This window comes from Solea solea, chromosome 5 (assembly GCF_958295425.1).
Source record: "Solea solea chromosome 5, fSolSol10.1, whole genome shotgun sequence".
Lineage (NCBI taxonomy): Eukaryota > Metazoa > Chordata > Actinopteri > Pleuronectiformes > Soleidae > Solea > Solea solea.
Window position 1 is genome coordinate 4,284,037 of NC_081138.1, and position 16,936 is coordinate 4,300,972.

Below are 16,936 nucleotides of genomic sequence, written 5' to 3' on the forward strand. Positions count from 1 at the left end.
TATCAACATTTACAAACCTGATGAACTTTCTTCACTTGAAGTGTAAGTGCCTTTCCCCAGCAACAGATTTAACATCGTTGGAGAGTTGGCAACCTTCAGTGGTGTTTCACCTCTCCTGTTGCTTTGACATGGGTCCCCTCCATACCGCAACAGCAGCTTAACCACCTGGAATTAGCAAAAGAGAATATTTAATGAATACAACCTGCAACATAAGAGGTAATAATAGATGATTAGGTGGTGTATAATTCATAGTTTATAGGAAACTACACACTGCACAAGCTATAAAAACAACCATTAACTTCCATGTTCAGATTCAAATTTCTTCATTGATACTGAGCAAATTCAGGCATTAACTTTTTTTTTACCTTGAAATGTCCATTATTGGATGCATCGTGTAAAGGGGTGTCATCATCCAGACCCTTGGTGTTGACCTCTGCCCCGGCTGCCAGCAGCTGCTTGGCCACATCATAATACCCCCTATTGCACGCTTCATGCAATGCAGTCCAGCCTAGAACATTAGAAAACCAGTGAGAAATCTATACACAATATATGAATGAGTGAATGATGCGTCAAGCAGAGTAAAACTGACCTGCAAAGTCTTTTACATTCACATCAGCTCCCTCGCTGATGAGCTCCTTGATGCGGCGTACCTCTCCACGGATCGCTGCTCTGTGCAGCCGAGTCTCTCCTCTCTCATTTCGTTTATTTACTTTGTCTTTGGTTTTAGATGCAGAGTTTGGTGTTCCCTTCTGACCCATACTGGACTGTGACTGATGCTTTGGTGTTGTATCTGTTGGTTGGAGACAGATACTTGATGTCAACACAAGAGCAGATTTGGATGGCACATTTTTTTTGTTTGGTTTAACAGCTTACAGCCACAGGGAGGCAGTCTTGCTCTACCAGTCGCCATAAAAGGGGGTTGGACATATTTCAGCATTTCATCACATTTACAAGATTAAACCCAAGTCTGATATAAATTACATTTACATAATTGTGTTTGCATAGCTATTGCCCCTAATAATAGTGAATGAAACACACTCATGTACAGTATATCCATGACAACAGGCATGCACCAAAGGAATGAAGTGTCTATGTATTGGTCCTCACCAACCTACTAACCTTCTATCTTAAATGTCAACAGTGAGAATAAAATGCACAATAACACAACAGTAATATTTTTTTTTTAGGTATCCAGCACATCAATTGATTTATTGATGTATAACAAATGAACAAATACTAAATCTTGCAAGCATGTTATGTTCTAGGAGTGTGCTGTGATTTGGTTCAGATGATGAGATTGCGCCATTAGTTCCAGACTAATGCAATACCAACCAGATTAGTCTAGTTTCACTTCCTTGATGGTCTCATGCTGTATTTGTGAAAGTCATTCCACTATGGCTAATGAAAACAATGTGACAGTTGCAAAAATACAACAGCCACTTTCACTGACAGTATAAAGTAACATAGCGACTGTAATGAATGTGAATTTATGTGTATATCATTTATTAAATTAAGCTGGTCCTGGTCATGGGAAGAGAACAACCAATATTTGGCTAAAATAGAAGTGAACAACAAAAACAAACAGCCCAACGTCCTCTCCCCCCTTAAGCCCCCCATTCATTCATCTCCTGAAGACATACACGTACACAGTCTACACATAAAGCTCTTTCCTCGTCGGCCACCCATCCACAGAAAACGTGGCTTCCATGATAAACACGCACCTGGACTGTTGACGGACTCCTCAGCTGTCATTTGCATGAGCAAGGCCACCTGCTGCCGTTCAGAGAGGGGGTACCCGGCCCGGATCCCTGGCATCCCCATCCCAAACGGCAAGCCCGCCTTCCGAGTGTTGGTGGGCTCCTTTTTAATGCGCTTCCGTTCTGGACCTGGTTTCTCTGTAAGAGTGATGAGAAAGAAGTTCATTTAAACACGTTGACACCAACACAAACAAATGTAATTTACAGAACCTTATGAAAGGGGGAAGTAATAGGTCTGTTATTAGCGTTAAGGCCACAAGAGATACATTATCACTGTGTAAATATGAATTGGTGAAAATTGCTTGGCAGTGTGGAAATGAGTGTGAATGGTTGTTTGTTTCTACATGTCAGCCCACTGATAAACTGGCCATCATCTGTCCCCTCTGACCCTTAAAGGATAAGTGGCATATATAATGTTGCATCGACCACTCTCGTGTATGTGTGACTGCAAAAACAACACAGCACTTATTATTATTATTATTATTTCCGCTTCAAAAAGCTACCGCACAAACTTACTGACATACGACATATGTAATCAAGTATGTGAGGAGTTTGGAGGTAGGAGGGTTTGACTTTTGAGTTATTACCCAGCTGCCACAGGCTGTGTGTTTATGTCTGTCGGTCTTCAAGCCAATCAGTGCAAATCAAGAGGAGAGGAAAGAGGGTGTGACTTGGCAGAAATACAGTTATTATGACATATCTGGTGTACATTTCAATTCAAAGTGGCCTTGCCAAGGTCAACTCATGCCGGTCTGCCAGGCTTACTGGAGACATGGTGCTACTGGACAAAAGCAGCTGCTCCACAAAGACACACCCAGCAATTATTTTCAGTAGCAACATACCAGTTGATGACCCTCATGGAGGGTAAAGCTACGCAGGATGCTAACACTTCATAGGTTAGGGGGAACAATTTCCCAATGCAAGAAAACACCATCAACACTACAGACTCCTACAACAAAAACAAATTCAAATCTTCATATTCAGATTAAGAAACCGGTGGACTTGGTCTGAATGTGATTTCTGTGAGATGATTTTCTCATTCCAAATCTGGCCTCATTGCTCAAGGCCACAAAAACACAATTAAATTAATCCAGGAGGGAACGAGGAGGCTCACAGTTCCGGTGGCCCGAAGATTTCCAGGAAAATATTTTTCAGTCACGAGTACAGAGCTGATGAACTTTCACTAACATCTGTGAACACTTACAGTTAATGTGCCCCCCACCCCTCTTTGATACACTCTCATGTTCTCCAAAGCATTTGCCATTTAGACACATTCCTCCTGCTCTAAGACTTAAACAGCAGGAACCACAGAAGCAGTCCAAACATGTTTTTTGAGCAGCAGAACAAAAAGTGCTATGCTTGCCTTTCCATGCGGTATTTACAACATTGCAAACCAGGAAGACAGTTCTTACCCTGATGAACCCAAGCAGAATACAAGGCCATAGTCACCAATATGAGACTCATCATCAGTGGGGGCAACTTGACAATGAATCTCTGACATGGATGTGATTCAATATCAATAACTATGATATATTAAAAAAATACTTTAAGATTGTATTTTTGTGCTGAGATAAAGTTGAATAAACCAGTTTACTTACTCAAAAACATTAAATACCTTTTATGTGAAAGTGTGTTTGCACAGTGCATACATGTTGTACTAATAAATACAGAACCTTTATCTTATTGATATTGACGACAATCATAATGCGATATATCTTGTTACTGAATAGTTGCCTAGCCCTAATGGCATCCAATTTTTCTGTGTTCCACACGCTCATAAATTAAAGGACAGGATTTTGCTTTCATGAAGTTGGTTTTTGGCTCGTCACTTTAAGAATTTAAGAAAAGATGTCGACATTCGTGAAATATAACTGCCCATTATTCATCATAGTTGTGTAAAACACTTCATGGATGGCTTACTGAATTACACAGATGTACTAACAGTTGTGTGTCAGCTCCCATAGCATGGATCTCTGTTGGTTGTCTATTTAGAGAACACTGCTGGGCCTTTGTGTGTCTCCGTAAAATGATATTGCTCAGCTTACAGACGGGGCTGAAACCTTACTCTCCTCACTGCATGAAACTTGACTAACAAGATAAGAGGAAAGGATAATAAAAAAAAAGGAACGCAAGCGAGCAAGGGAGTCAACCCATGAATAGACTGTCTACATGAACCATGGGAGGGGACCACATCAAACATAAATGTCAAGCAATAGCTGTTAGATTTGATACGGCATGCAAACAATCATTCAGTGTTCCTGTGTGCCAAAACAAAAAGACTGTCTAGTTCAGTTAGCCAAGTACAAGAAGAACCGCTCTAACCAGACCAACCAGGTAGATCTGACCAAAGCACATTAGAATGAAAAGTGTTCCGTTTTGTGGCTCTTACAAGTCACATAAACAGGAAGTTAAGGGAGAAGAGGCAGGAAGTGGCCAACAGGATGTTTTGTCAATGCTTTGTATTGAGCAAGAGAGACTCCTAAATGTATGTAATGAACATCGAGTGCTGTACAAAGCTCCGTCTGTCCTCTCTGTCCAGCTGGCACATGTGGAGCATATTGCTTTTGTTAGATAGTGAGTATATAAGCTTCTGTTTTCGTCCAGAGTGAGTCACGGAGACAGAAAGACAAATCTTTGTGTGTTATAACCTGCCAGGAGGAAAAGACTTGTTAGCTGAAGATCTGAGCGCAACACTGTCTCCATACACAGCCCACTTCACACGGCTTAGCTCACACCCTACTTCAAAATTCACTAAACCTGACCATCACTCCCGTGACAAAACTGACCCAATGGGAAAGGGAAGCCTGCAGTTGCAATAAATATCCTAGAAGGCACTGAAAGATTAAGTGATTAAGGTATGGTGCCAATTTAAAAAAGAAAGACAAAAAGACCACTTGACTGAGGGCCATGTACCAGCAAATCTTCTAAAATCATTAAACAGACAGACATGTTTTGGCCTTCTAAATAAGTGGCCATTTTCACATTGAGTGACATTTTTTATTTTAAAAAGTATATGCTGCCTGCCACACAACGTTGTATATAACAACTAATTTCAACTCAAAAGTCACAACCACAGTTTGACACAGAGGCTTTAAACCTACCACTCTTTATTTTCATACCTGATGAATTTGAAATGTGCTATATACAGTAAAAGTTGAACAAAACTGGCTTATTTGAAGCAATCACTGTATCAAGAACAAATTATATTACTAAAAAACATTAAATAGCAGTTTTCCACAGTAAACGGCATTTTCAAAATTAGCCTTCTTAATGTGGGCGTAATCTGAAAAGACTGTTCTACCATCAGTCTCTGAAGTCTGACTTGTGCTGTAGATAGTGGTTAATGAGAAGGACAGAGAGAGGATGACCCGAGGAGGGAAAAATGCTGCTGTCCAGCACTCCCAATGAGGAGGTCATGGGAGGCTTGGTGAGTCTTATACATGCCGATGTGTCCTTGGGCAAAACACTTAACCCCCACGTTGCTCCTGACGGCTGCGTCGTCAGCGTGTGAATGGGTATAAAGGATGAGTGATAGAAAAATGTGCTGCACATAGATGCATTGTATGAACGTGTGAGTGGAATGGGTGCAAAAGCTGTAGTGTAAAGCAGCTTTGAGTGGTCATCAAGACTAGAAAAGCGCTGTATAAATACAGACTATTTACCATAAGCATGGAAGTTTTGAGGGACTTCATTGACCTTCATCTTTAACGATCTGGAGTTTTCTATCCTGAGGCATCAGTCCATGTAATAACTTGCAATATTTCTTAAACCTCTGTGCATAAACACACGAGTAGCGTCTCGGCAAATGTGTCTGGTCATTACAGAAATAATGCAATAGTGTTGAAATGGATATAAATCAACCAAAGCTCAGGCGTGAGCAGACCGTAGTTTGATATTGCTCAGTAATTTCCACTAACAGATTTCAACGCACCTACAAACACAGTTGATGCATTTTATAAAGGCTACTGAAGCAATAGAAGACAAATTGATTAGATAGGAATCACAAGCTACACAGCAGGGAATTTGCCTGAGGTGACTTAATATAAAGCATTCACTTGATTTATATTTCCACATTTTCCCCTTTCCTTCTAGCTTGGTAGTTATGGGGCAATCACAAATCTAAAACACGTTAAGAGAACCCCCCCCCCAACATAGTATTTGGTCCAAATTCAAGCCTTTAAAATGTACTTATTTTCAGTAAACGTTTTTGCAGAATATTTTGGAATACGATACTGTATCACATAGCAGGTAGAGTAGTGTCAGAGGTGTAAAATTTTGCAGAGCACTTTGACACTGTTCAGCAGGGTCAGAAAATGAAAGCAACAAAGTTAGACTATAAAAGACTGATTGAAAACAACAACTCAAACAGCTGCAAAGGGTATGGAGACACATCAGTGGGGCTGAGAAAATACTCACGCAGAGATGCAGAGTGGGTTCCAATTTTTTTGCCTACTAGATGCAGTATGACAAATACTAGCACTGCGACTGAATTAACATTGTGAGTTACATAATGGCACGAGCTGTGATACTTTCAGTCTTCCACAGATTGTCAACACAAACTATCATGACGCAACTCAGTTGCGAGTTGAGAGTCGAGGGCTAAAAGACCATCTTGCCCAATCCAATAGCAGACCAAGTTATTAGCATACTAACAGACAGTCCCACTATTGTTTTGAGACAAGAGTTCACACCTTCCCTTTCTGTGTGTGTTGGGGGGGGGGGGTGTCTACAAGAAGTAGCTTGATTATACCAACTGGTTAAGATTCAAGATTCAAGATTCTTTATTGTTATTAAGCAAGCATAACAAAATTTCCTCCCGAGACTCTCAGCACACATTGAAATGTCCTAAATAAAATAAAAGCACATAAAATATATATATATAAATAATAATGATTAATAATTAATGATATCAAACTAGTTGTGGGGTAAGAGACCATATAGATTCAGTCCTCTACATGACGCAGGTTTAAGCAGAAATAAGCAATGACATGATATCACAAAACACTACAGGATTCAGGAGTACCACAGAAAAGCAAGAAAGAAAGCAAGTGAACACTTATCAATCAAACATGTCACCTCTTTCAACTCCCTTGTGCTAAGCAGTAATTACACACAAATCACAATGTCTACAGAATACGTGCACAATCTTACGAAAACGTGACCCTGAACAATAACCGTCAATCTGTTGCAACACATGCCAACACTTTCCGCTCTCCACTCCTGTCTGGAGTGAAAAGCCTTCTCAAGTCTAACGGCTGAACATAAACCAATGTAGCAACTCAGCCGTTGCTGATGATGAAGGCTGTTACCAAAGTCTCAGAGTTGGACCTTTTTCAACAAACTAAATCCTGAACCCTTAAAGCCCTAAGTCAAACAAGCATGAGCAGTAGTCCTCATCTCTCTCTCTAATTTAAGAAAACACACAAAGATGGAGCCTTACCAAATTCAGACTTGGTCAGGCTTGTACATCATACAAATCCCCACTTAACTGGATCATGCTTTGTGAGGTGATACCTGTCTGTGACTGCAGGAACAAACTGATATGGTCTGCCATAGACACAAAAACGACTTGAAGCAGGAGCTGAGAGCCTTTCACTTTAAAGCCCCACCCCCGTCACAGAGCATGGGTAACTACTTCCTGCCTACTCCAAAGAATGTGATACTATGACTCAATTTCCTTGCTGATTCCCAGTTTACACTCACATGTGACGGTAGAGATGTCAAAGCATGAGTCAATACATCCAAGCGTCCCCTTACCTGAGTCAGAATCTTTCTGGTCTCCATTAGCTCCAGTAGTAAAGGGCAGCTTCCTTTTAGGGGCCTTTTCTTTCATCTCTTTGACGCCATCACTGCGATCCAATTTGGGTGTCTTGTTTGACAACACTTTATCCTGTAATGGAAACGAGATAAAGCAAGAAAGACACTATAAGGAACAAGGACATCTGGTAAAGGACTTGACAAAAGGACAGAATTAAAAAAAAACAACAAAATTTTAAACTTGTTTTTTATGCTAGTTATGGATCTTGCAGACTTTCTGCCCTCCCTCCTATTTCTATTACGTTTCTTTGTTTCCCACTTCATTCCTGGCACGAGGAGAAGGGGGCTACACTGACGCCGACTTAGCTTTGTGGTCTACAGCTGCTGGAAACAATCAAAAGCCCAACTGTATACGTGCGACCAACAGATGTAAATACTTGTGTTTGTGCAACTGGTTTCTTTGTTGTGCGGGGGTATGATAGAGAGGGAGACTTGCTTATCCTGAGTAGGAGCTTTACAACATTGAGAACTGAGACGAAACTAATTTACGGAGAGAGAAATTTAAGGTATTGAGGAAAACAGTTGCAACGGTGTCCCCGAAAATGCCCAAAAGATTAATAAAAAAAAAATTAAAAAATCCCAGACAGCATATAATAGGGTTTAGAGAAACAAAGCTTTGCCTTTTACAATGCAATGGCTTAAATTCTGTTTATTTACTTGAGCTACAGCTGTATACATACACTTGAAATCAGAGGTTCCATGGACATATTCTTCAAATAAGTGACCAACTATGTTGTGTGTAGGTAATCAACTTTCAATTGTTTTTAAAAAAACACCTTAAAAAAAGTGATATCAGCCTTATTTTTCAGGTGGTGACTGTGTTTGCGCAAATTAGGTGACACTCTACAGGAAATAAACATTACAGGATTAAGCTCTTGGGGAATTTCCACCAGCTGTGGATTCAGTCAGCTGTAAAACACTCATATTTGTCACCTTGCACAACTGTAAAGAAATGGCCCATAACAACAAAGTGTGCAGGTATTTTGCTGCGGGGTGAAGATTTCTTTAATCATTATTCTTTATGCACAGAGGGATTAATAAAAATAAATATGGCAGCAGGTCAGATATAGTGAATTTGTGATGTAGTGTAATTTCTTTCCGTTTCTTAGTCTGTCTCCGACTCCTCTCTTTCTCTCCTCCAGGCAGGTTTCCTATTATGTGTCGACTCTTGGAACTCCTCCCCCTGCCCAGCCCCAGTCATACGACTATGATGTCATGGTACAGTAGAGACAAACAGTGTCAGCTACAGTCGGCTGATTTCTCTCTCGCTGTCTGTATCTCTGCTCATCTACAAGAGGACCCGCATTTCACACACAATCATCTGTCATGTGTCAATGCTACAGTTCCTCTAGGGAGGGAATCGAGACATAAGGAAGTGAAGACCAACAAAAAATACACATGGCAGTGAATACAGAACTAAATACCAACTGCATTAAAAACAATCCCTAAAAAACCTAATCTCTGGACCTGAATTATAAAAGGCTCTGACATTGAGACTTTCCTCGATTCTGCCTTCATAAGACACCCTGTTTGGTGGTCTCCTAGCAATGCCTGCTCTGTTCTTCTCACTCTTTTTTCCACCCACCCCTGTGCTCTTCATTCCCTCCCTCCCTCCCTTCCTCCATGCCAGAGTCTGATGCAATCCTTTGCAGAGGGCTGTAAATCCATGCCTGCGTAAACTGCACGTCCTCTTTGCCTCTTGGTGCTGCTGCCTGTGGCTTAACACTTGGCACAACACTATGACATCATCAAGCTGCGCCTCACACTTTAGGAGAACCTTCTTTTCATAACATTCCAACACTGAATATGTCTTGACAGGTCAATACATGCTTTTAACATGGCCGAGGAAACTAAGTCTGAGAATTTGATGAATATTAACAGTTTATTATCAATAATATCCTATTAAATGTATATGTTAGATAAGTTGGTACTGACTAAGGAATATGCAATGACAAAATGTAAATAATAGAAGACAGATGTGGTCTCCGCTTTGTTCTTGGTACTCCTGTGTTGTTAATCACAATGTGTAGAAACAAAAATATTATTGTTGAGTAAACTACAGCGGCCGTAGGTGCAGGATGGGCAAGAAATCATTAATTTTTTTACATTTACTGATGTATCAGCTAACAGCTGGTCTTTGGTGCCAGATATTTGTAGTCGACGAGCCTAAGACAGATTCAGGTTTAAAATGTGATCCCTTTTGTAATGAGCTATGTTTGCCAATAGGTTTGCATGTGTGCCATTGTTCTCTGTGCTAACCACTTGTTAATAATAGCACAAGTCATCTGTAGTATTGCATGAATCATATTGTACCAATGTGCAAATACCTTCCTCATCTACAAAAGAGAAACGAATGCATCAGCGACAGAAGAGCTCTACTGAAACTGGTGGACATTCCAGTATCATGTTTAAAGACACTTGGGCATGCAGATAGTTTCTGTTGCACGACATGCATCAAGGTAAAGACCAAACTTCTTCTTTATTTCAGCCTGTTTGTAAATGTAGTTTAGTATCAGGTATCAAGGATAAAAACAAAACAAAAACATGTGGGTACTGTGTGTGTGTGTGTGTGATGTTTTCAGTCTTACCTTCTTCCCACCCTGCTTTTCCACCATGTCGGTGTTGAGTGGGAAGTGGTCCAGCTGGGGGGTTTTAGAACCCCCACCTTTGGGCATCGTTCAGCTCTCCCCACGCCAAGCTTCATTCACGCTGCCATTGCATCGTCATCAACCGTCTGGAACAAAGAGAAAGAAAAAAAAGAGAGATGGAGGGGTGGGGGTTAGCACCTGGCCACTATGTTTCTTTGAAAACACATTTACACGCTGCCAGACAATGCAGCCATTAGTGGCACATCAAGCACTCTATTTTCAACCATTACACCCTTTGCTCTTCAGGAAGCGCAGCTGAGAGGGAGGGCAACACACTGGGTTGAAGCTGTGGCGGGAAAACAGTCTATTCTCCAGGCTGGAACTAGAGTAAGCAAGGTCTGGCTAAATTTGCACAAAAACAAGTCTAGTAATTTTAAAGCAAGATAAAGCAATGATATACTGGAACTTTGGAGTGACTGGCTGGAACACACTAGGTTAATGTAATGGAACACCCTTCTATTGTGGATTTACAGTGACAATTTGAAATCTACCTAGTAATGTAGTAGTAGTTATGAAAATAGAAAACAGACTGCTGCAATCGTTATGTGCTCTTTGTCTATTTGCTTTTTTGTGCATGTACAAAACAACATGTTGTGCATCACTACCTACACCCTTATTTCATGAAGTGAAGCATTCAGCTTCACAGGGCCATGAATTAATCATACATTCCATCCACCAGTTTTCATAATGCGCTTTCTCTTCCGAGTGCCTCCAAGTATAATCATCCTTGTGAACAGATGAGACCATGGCTGCATTATTTTCTTTTTTTCCCTCTACTGTGATACACTGGCACTCCTATCTTCTTTAGCGCCACTTACATTACCCTGCCCCCCACCTCCTTCTTTCCCCCTACACAGTTATCCTACTCAAAGTCTGCTATTTATATCCCTCCAGTCAAGTCAGTCAAGAACACCAGCCAGCCAGCCAGCCAACCGGAGAGGCACACAACTGCAGAGGATGTACTGCTCCCCTTTTTACTTGTAAATGGAGACAGAGAGAGGGAGACACAGCCCCTTCCTCTCTCCTATGGCTCATTGTTACTCTCTCATTGCTACTACTGCCAGGAACTCATTTCAACATCCCCTAAACTCCCACTACTCACCACACCAAACACAGTGGAAGGGAAGGTCAACCGCTCTCAGAAATAAACAAACCTTGCAGCACAATTCACATATGCACACCCGCACACAGACACACATCAAACTAGGTCAGCTGGGCTTCTAGAACAATAATCTCTCAGCACTATTCTGGGACTACTATGATGGGCAGTTATAGCAACTGAGCTTTTCGCTGACATGTGAAGTACTGGAAGTGTGTTTGTTAGCTAGCAGTCGCACAGAGTACTCTCACGGAGAGGAAACACTGTTCAAAACCACAGGCCTCATTTCCTTTGTAATTCCATCCCAATTAAAAGATACACAACATCTGCTAACAGTGTGTGTTTCACTCAGTGAAGTGTTGTTGCCCACTAAACAGTTGATTTATTCCATATGTGCATTTGTATGTACATAAATCTGTGAGAGCTGCAACAATTTTGTACATTCAAAGTGAAGATACAATCGAATATACATTTTGTGATGTGGTCAACCAGCAATGCATCTGATCACGAGTCCTTCAGAGCTTTATTTTTCAAGTTCATGTGGCAGATCACAAGGGTATAGGTCATGATTAGCAATAGAAGAAAACATCCGGCTCTTACCAGCCACTAGTAAGTAATAAAACTGTAATTGGAGGTCTTACAAAGGAACTTGATGCACATATGGCAGGATTATATATATATAAAAAAACATCTATACAACATTAAGATTAACTGAGATACACCCAGCAGATGAAAGAACAAAGAAAATTGTGAGCAGAGTTTACAATGGACACAAACAGGTTAAATGTTCTCTTAAGCAGACAATTATGTCACTGACGCATCTAAAATACAAAGTGTGGAAGTATTTCTATACACCTTAAATGGAAAAGTAACTAATAAATCTACAGCCTCAGCAGCTAGCTCTACCCGTGGAGGTGGTGGTTGTGGGGATTTATATTACAAATATAGTTGAAGGAATATTCGTAGCCGTGAAGCAGGGTAGTCAGGGGTGAGATATGAATGACCCACACTAGCTTGCACACACACACCTTGCCCTCCATGTTCACTGTTACATTCTCTGTCCATCCTCCTGTAGCACCCTCTCTATCCTGAGCCACTCCCTCTGCGGTCAGACAAAGGCCAACACTTGAGCATATTGCAGCATACTGTGGGGCACACACTCAGAGACGCGTTAACACACACACACACACACTCACACGCACACACACAGCACAGGCCCACTTACACGGGGATGTCATAGCACAAGCTTCCTTAATTTGAAAAATATAACATTAGGGCTGACATCAAGACTAAAAATGACCAGTAATTTGAAAACCCAAAAGCTAAAATCTAAATTACCCTAACAATTCTCTCACAGTTCCACAACTAGTGAAACTGTTAGACAAGATGAGCACTGGCCATTTAATTAAGAAAAAGAAATGACTCTGGAAGGCCCATAGACCTTTTTTCTACTATACCAACTTTAAGCATGGCAAAACTGTCTGCTACAACACTCACTCGCGATTAAACGTTATAAGGTAAAACAAAACACAGTGATGGGAAAACAACAATGTTTACACACACACAGCTGAAAAGCAGTGAAGGTACAGGTGCAGAGATGAAAAGCAGTTGTTTGCTTCAACGCCAGGCCACTCCTTACTCATGACTCTCACTGTACACACAAAAACACACCTCAAATTTTCCACACTGACAGCTGAACAACACAGCAGCTGCATACAGGGATGGGCATGCTAGTCTCCGTCTGTCTGTGCTGGTGTGTGCACAAACCACACAGTCTATTGCACAATCAGGCACAAATCAGTAGCACGCTGCCTGACTGTCAGACAACTGATATCTTTGAGTTGGTTAACGGATATGCTATGGCATAAATGGAGGAGCAGATGTTATGCAGGTCAAAGTGTCTTCATGCCAGAGATGTTTATCACATATATACTTCTGTGTCTAGTAATAACCACGCTACAGCAACAGACGACAACATGGACAACATTATTTTGACATCACCTGCAGTACAATTGAGAAGTTATCCTAAAAAAGGTTTACGGCCAACAATGCACCTGCATGTTTCTACATCAACCTGTCAGAAATAATATATAATAATTGGTCACAAGACATTGGTATTAGAACATTTAAAAACTGCTTTCAATGATTTAGTGAATACTCAACACTTCTCATGTTGCAGCAGATGTGTCACATTCTGTACACATCAGTCAGCGTGTTTACATGCGTGTTAAAAGTCGTTTTTTAGACAGACAATAACTTGGTTTTCTTAATGTAATGCAAACACGTTAGTCCAACTAAAAATTGAGCTATTCGTAGCCTGATTACTCCTGCATGTAAACACTCTGGAGTCAGACTTGGTGTTCTGCATGTGCACCAAAAGTTTCCCCCGTCTTTGACTCAGAAGTAGAAGGAGATGACGTATAAACTGCAGTACTGTTTCCAGACTAGAACAAACAACACGATGGCGTCAACTAGAGCAAAGCTATGCAGAAGAACCACATTTGAACGAAACGTACAGAACCACAGTACGATCCATCTCACCGTTCACCGTTTATTTTACTGTAACGTAAAGGTCGACAGGAAACCGATTCAATATGCACTAGCTTGAAGAGAGATACAGCCCCAACTACGGAGGCGGAGTCAGATGTCACGGCCCATTTCCTTCACCACCTGTATATTCAGATTCAGCAAGTTGTCCGATTGCCTGTCTTAGTCAGACTACGGCCTTATCGCAACGTGCATTTTAAAACTTGTTGACTGTTATATTCATACCCAGGTCTCTCAAAAGCTTCAAATAAAACACCAGCCAAGCACTGACATAGTATAATGTACTTGTACGTGTCCACCACGTATGGATGTATGAGGTGGGGGTGCCAAATGTAAGACTGCTAATTCCCTATGAAGAGCAGCAGCTCAAGTGCTGGCCAAACAAATCACATTTATGCATTTAGGCTCACTAAACTAAATGGAGCTCGTGGACAAGGCTGCGTTCTCCGTTGCTGGTGTTTCTGTCAGACAGAGTGCTCCCATCAACAGCGGACGTGGCCGACATCATGTCACCATTACATAAGCAACATCACCAACTCCGGCATGTCGGCGACGACAAAACACTGCTTTGCTAACTTCCGCTAGGCACCTCAAAGCATCTGGCATGTCCAATGCCAAAACAAAGAGAATGTGTGAGTTCAGCCTTAATGTAATGTAGGGGTTGACAACCTGTCTCTCCTCTGCTCCTCTTGGCTTTATGTTTGTGTGTTGAGAGGATTGAGAAGCTGACACACACAGCGAAACAGAGAGCAGAGGACAGTTAATGCTCTTACACTGAGCTGCAATGAAAACCAGTGCACACTGGGTTTTTTTCCCCCCAAGGCGACAGCAGGTGAAACATTGCAATTTACTGTAATCTTGAGCACGACTCAAGTACATGTCTCTAGATTACCCAACTTTGCCTCAAACCTCCTGTGAGGCTATCAATTTGATATTTGGTAGATGATGACTGGACCATGTTTTCAGTGTCGTCCCGCACTACGAACCATTGCTACCATACAGAATATACATCTATATCGAATGTAATCAAGCAAAATCAATTTTCAGTCCAACCCTTTATTCTCACCACTGCACAAGCTAGATGTGTATGTATTGCAAAGGAGCTTGTTAATATCAACATTGTAGAAGAACCATTTTGTGCATTTGTTTACGCTATAGTGCCTAAGGCAATCTATTGACATGTCATGCAGGAGAATGGACAGCAGCAGCAGCAGCTAACTAGCCTGTTTGGTGTGCAAATAAACCAGCCGGGCTCAGGCTGCTGTATCCTGGCAACCAGAGCCCAGCTTGCCTGCTCAGTCCCTGACCTGGGCCCATTCACTTCATTATAAACCTGTGTAGAGAAATAGGAGAGCGATTCATGAACACACACAAACATGTGCTAACACATACACACGCTCCCGAAGGAAAGCTGCATTATGCTAGAGGAGAAGAAGAGTGTGCTTACAAAGGGAGTAAGCAAGAGCAGAGTTACTGTGTACATCGTGCTCGATCAAAGAACAGTGATTATCTTTGCTCTAACTTCAAGTTTTCCCACAGATCTCATTCGTGTTTGGGAAATATTTGTCTCAAATGCGTGGGTTCTGTTTGCTGAATACACAAGTTTTAGTTTGAACTCAGCAAAGCCAACGTTTATGATTCATATTAATCAGTCTATGGTCTAAATATTACATTTAATGTCCTTCTCAATCACCGTCCTCATCGTTTAATATCGATATGAGCAGCAAGTGACAAACAAGGGCATCTGGAAATGACAAAATACATTTGAAATATGAGTAAGTGGGAGTGGTTCTATTATCCATGAGGCTCTAGGAGTAGAGAGAGAGCCAGACAGCAAGAAGAGAGGAGTGAGATGTGGGGAGGAATCCAATCACTTGCTCCGATTTCCTATTCTGAGCACGTTCACTCTCCTTTATACCTCTGTGTTCCATCCAATAAGAGCTCAGTGCTTACTGCCTGCCAGCCAGTCTGGTAAATCATACCGTCTTTGCCAGTGACCTCACTAAGACAGTTGCAGGCCTGCATACACACACACAGACAAATATTATATATATATATACTGTATGTGTGGAGACATACACATACACAATCTAGTGCTTTTCTGGCTCGTCCCTCTCCAATCCCTCAGCTTCATCAATGCTCTGACTCATGCTCATTTCTTCCCCCTCTCCTCCCCGAGTACTCCTCTCTCATCTGCCTTTCTCTTAACTCTCTCCCTCTCTCTCTCTGTGGCAAAAGCCTGACATTGCCACAGCAACGTGTCAGCACACGTACGCACACACGCATGCATGCACGCACAGAAAGCCTGTTGCCTAGCAACTCCAGGATGAGACAGATGCAGGCCTATCAGAGAACCCTGTGAAAGAGTTGTGAACGAAGAGAGGGAACCAATTGACAGAAGAGTGCCTCTACATATCAACATCAAGCAAAGGAGGATTCAATCACTTTATGGATCAGTGACTGACCAAACGGAGCCGTTTCACTCATTCACACACCTTTGTGCTGACAAATGTCATTCTTGTAGTGCACAATTATTTGTGCCTTTTCATAAAAACACTAAAACGCAAGAGATTGTATAAGCTTTACTCTCGTTTCTAGTCATCACTACGTAGTAAAATAATCAGTGTGCGACAGCAAATCTACCACTACTGCAATAAAAACAACATTCAAACATTAGCTGAAGCCACATTATCTGCTCCAGTTCTCCAGGTAACTTGTCCAATGATGAAGCACCTTTCCATTTACAGGGAATGCACTCAAGCTTATCAGAATGATAATCACACAGCAAGAAAACAACATCTAACAAAATAACAGCAATTTATTTTGACATCTGTCTTTGATGTGTGTGCACGTGGACACAAGTGTGAAGCAGTAACATGGCGAGCTACTTCTTATCTGGGAGATATCATTAAATGAGGTAACATGATAGTAATTGAGCCCAGTATTTATAATATTTGCAGAATCATAAACTAGTCGTGTGCGGCAACATTCCTAAAAAAAAAAGGCTATATTAAGTTAATGCTAATGCAAACAAAACATTTGCTTTGACCACATGTTTATAACACTGA

The 16,936-nt window shown here is 41.3% G+C and overlaps 1 protein-coding gene across 2 annotated transcripts in view; it reads right to left on the minus strand.

Annotated features, from left to right (window-relative positions):
- The window catches only part of ankrd11 (ankyrin repeat domain 11), a 97,086-nt gene that overhangs the window by 12,883 nt on the left and 67,267 nt on the right, over nucleotides 1-16,936 (minus strand). For both annotated transcript variants that reach the window (XM_058630195.1, XM_058630194.1), the window contains exons 3-8: nucleotides 10,163-10,308; nucleotides 7,515-7,647; nucleotides 1,722-1,895; nucleotides 590-790; nucleotides 366-508; nucleotides 18-165 (exon numbers count right to left, since the gene is read on the minus strand). In XM_058630195.1, the coding sequence (XP_058486178.1) occupies nucleotides 18-165; nucleotides 366-508; nucleotides 590-790; nucleotides 1,722-1,895; nucleotides 7,515-7,647; nucleotides 10,163-10,249 (886 nt within the window). In that variant the 5' untranslated portion in view covers nucleotides 10,250-10,308. The remainder of the gene's footprint in view (nucleotides 1-17; nucleotides 166-365; nucleotides 509-589; nucleotides 791-1,721; nucleotides 1,896-7,514; nucleotides 7,648-10,162; nucleotides 10,309-16,936) is intronic.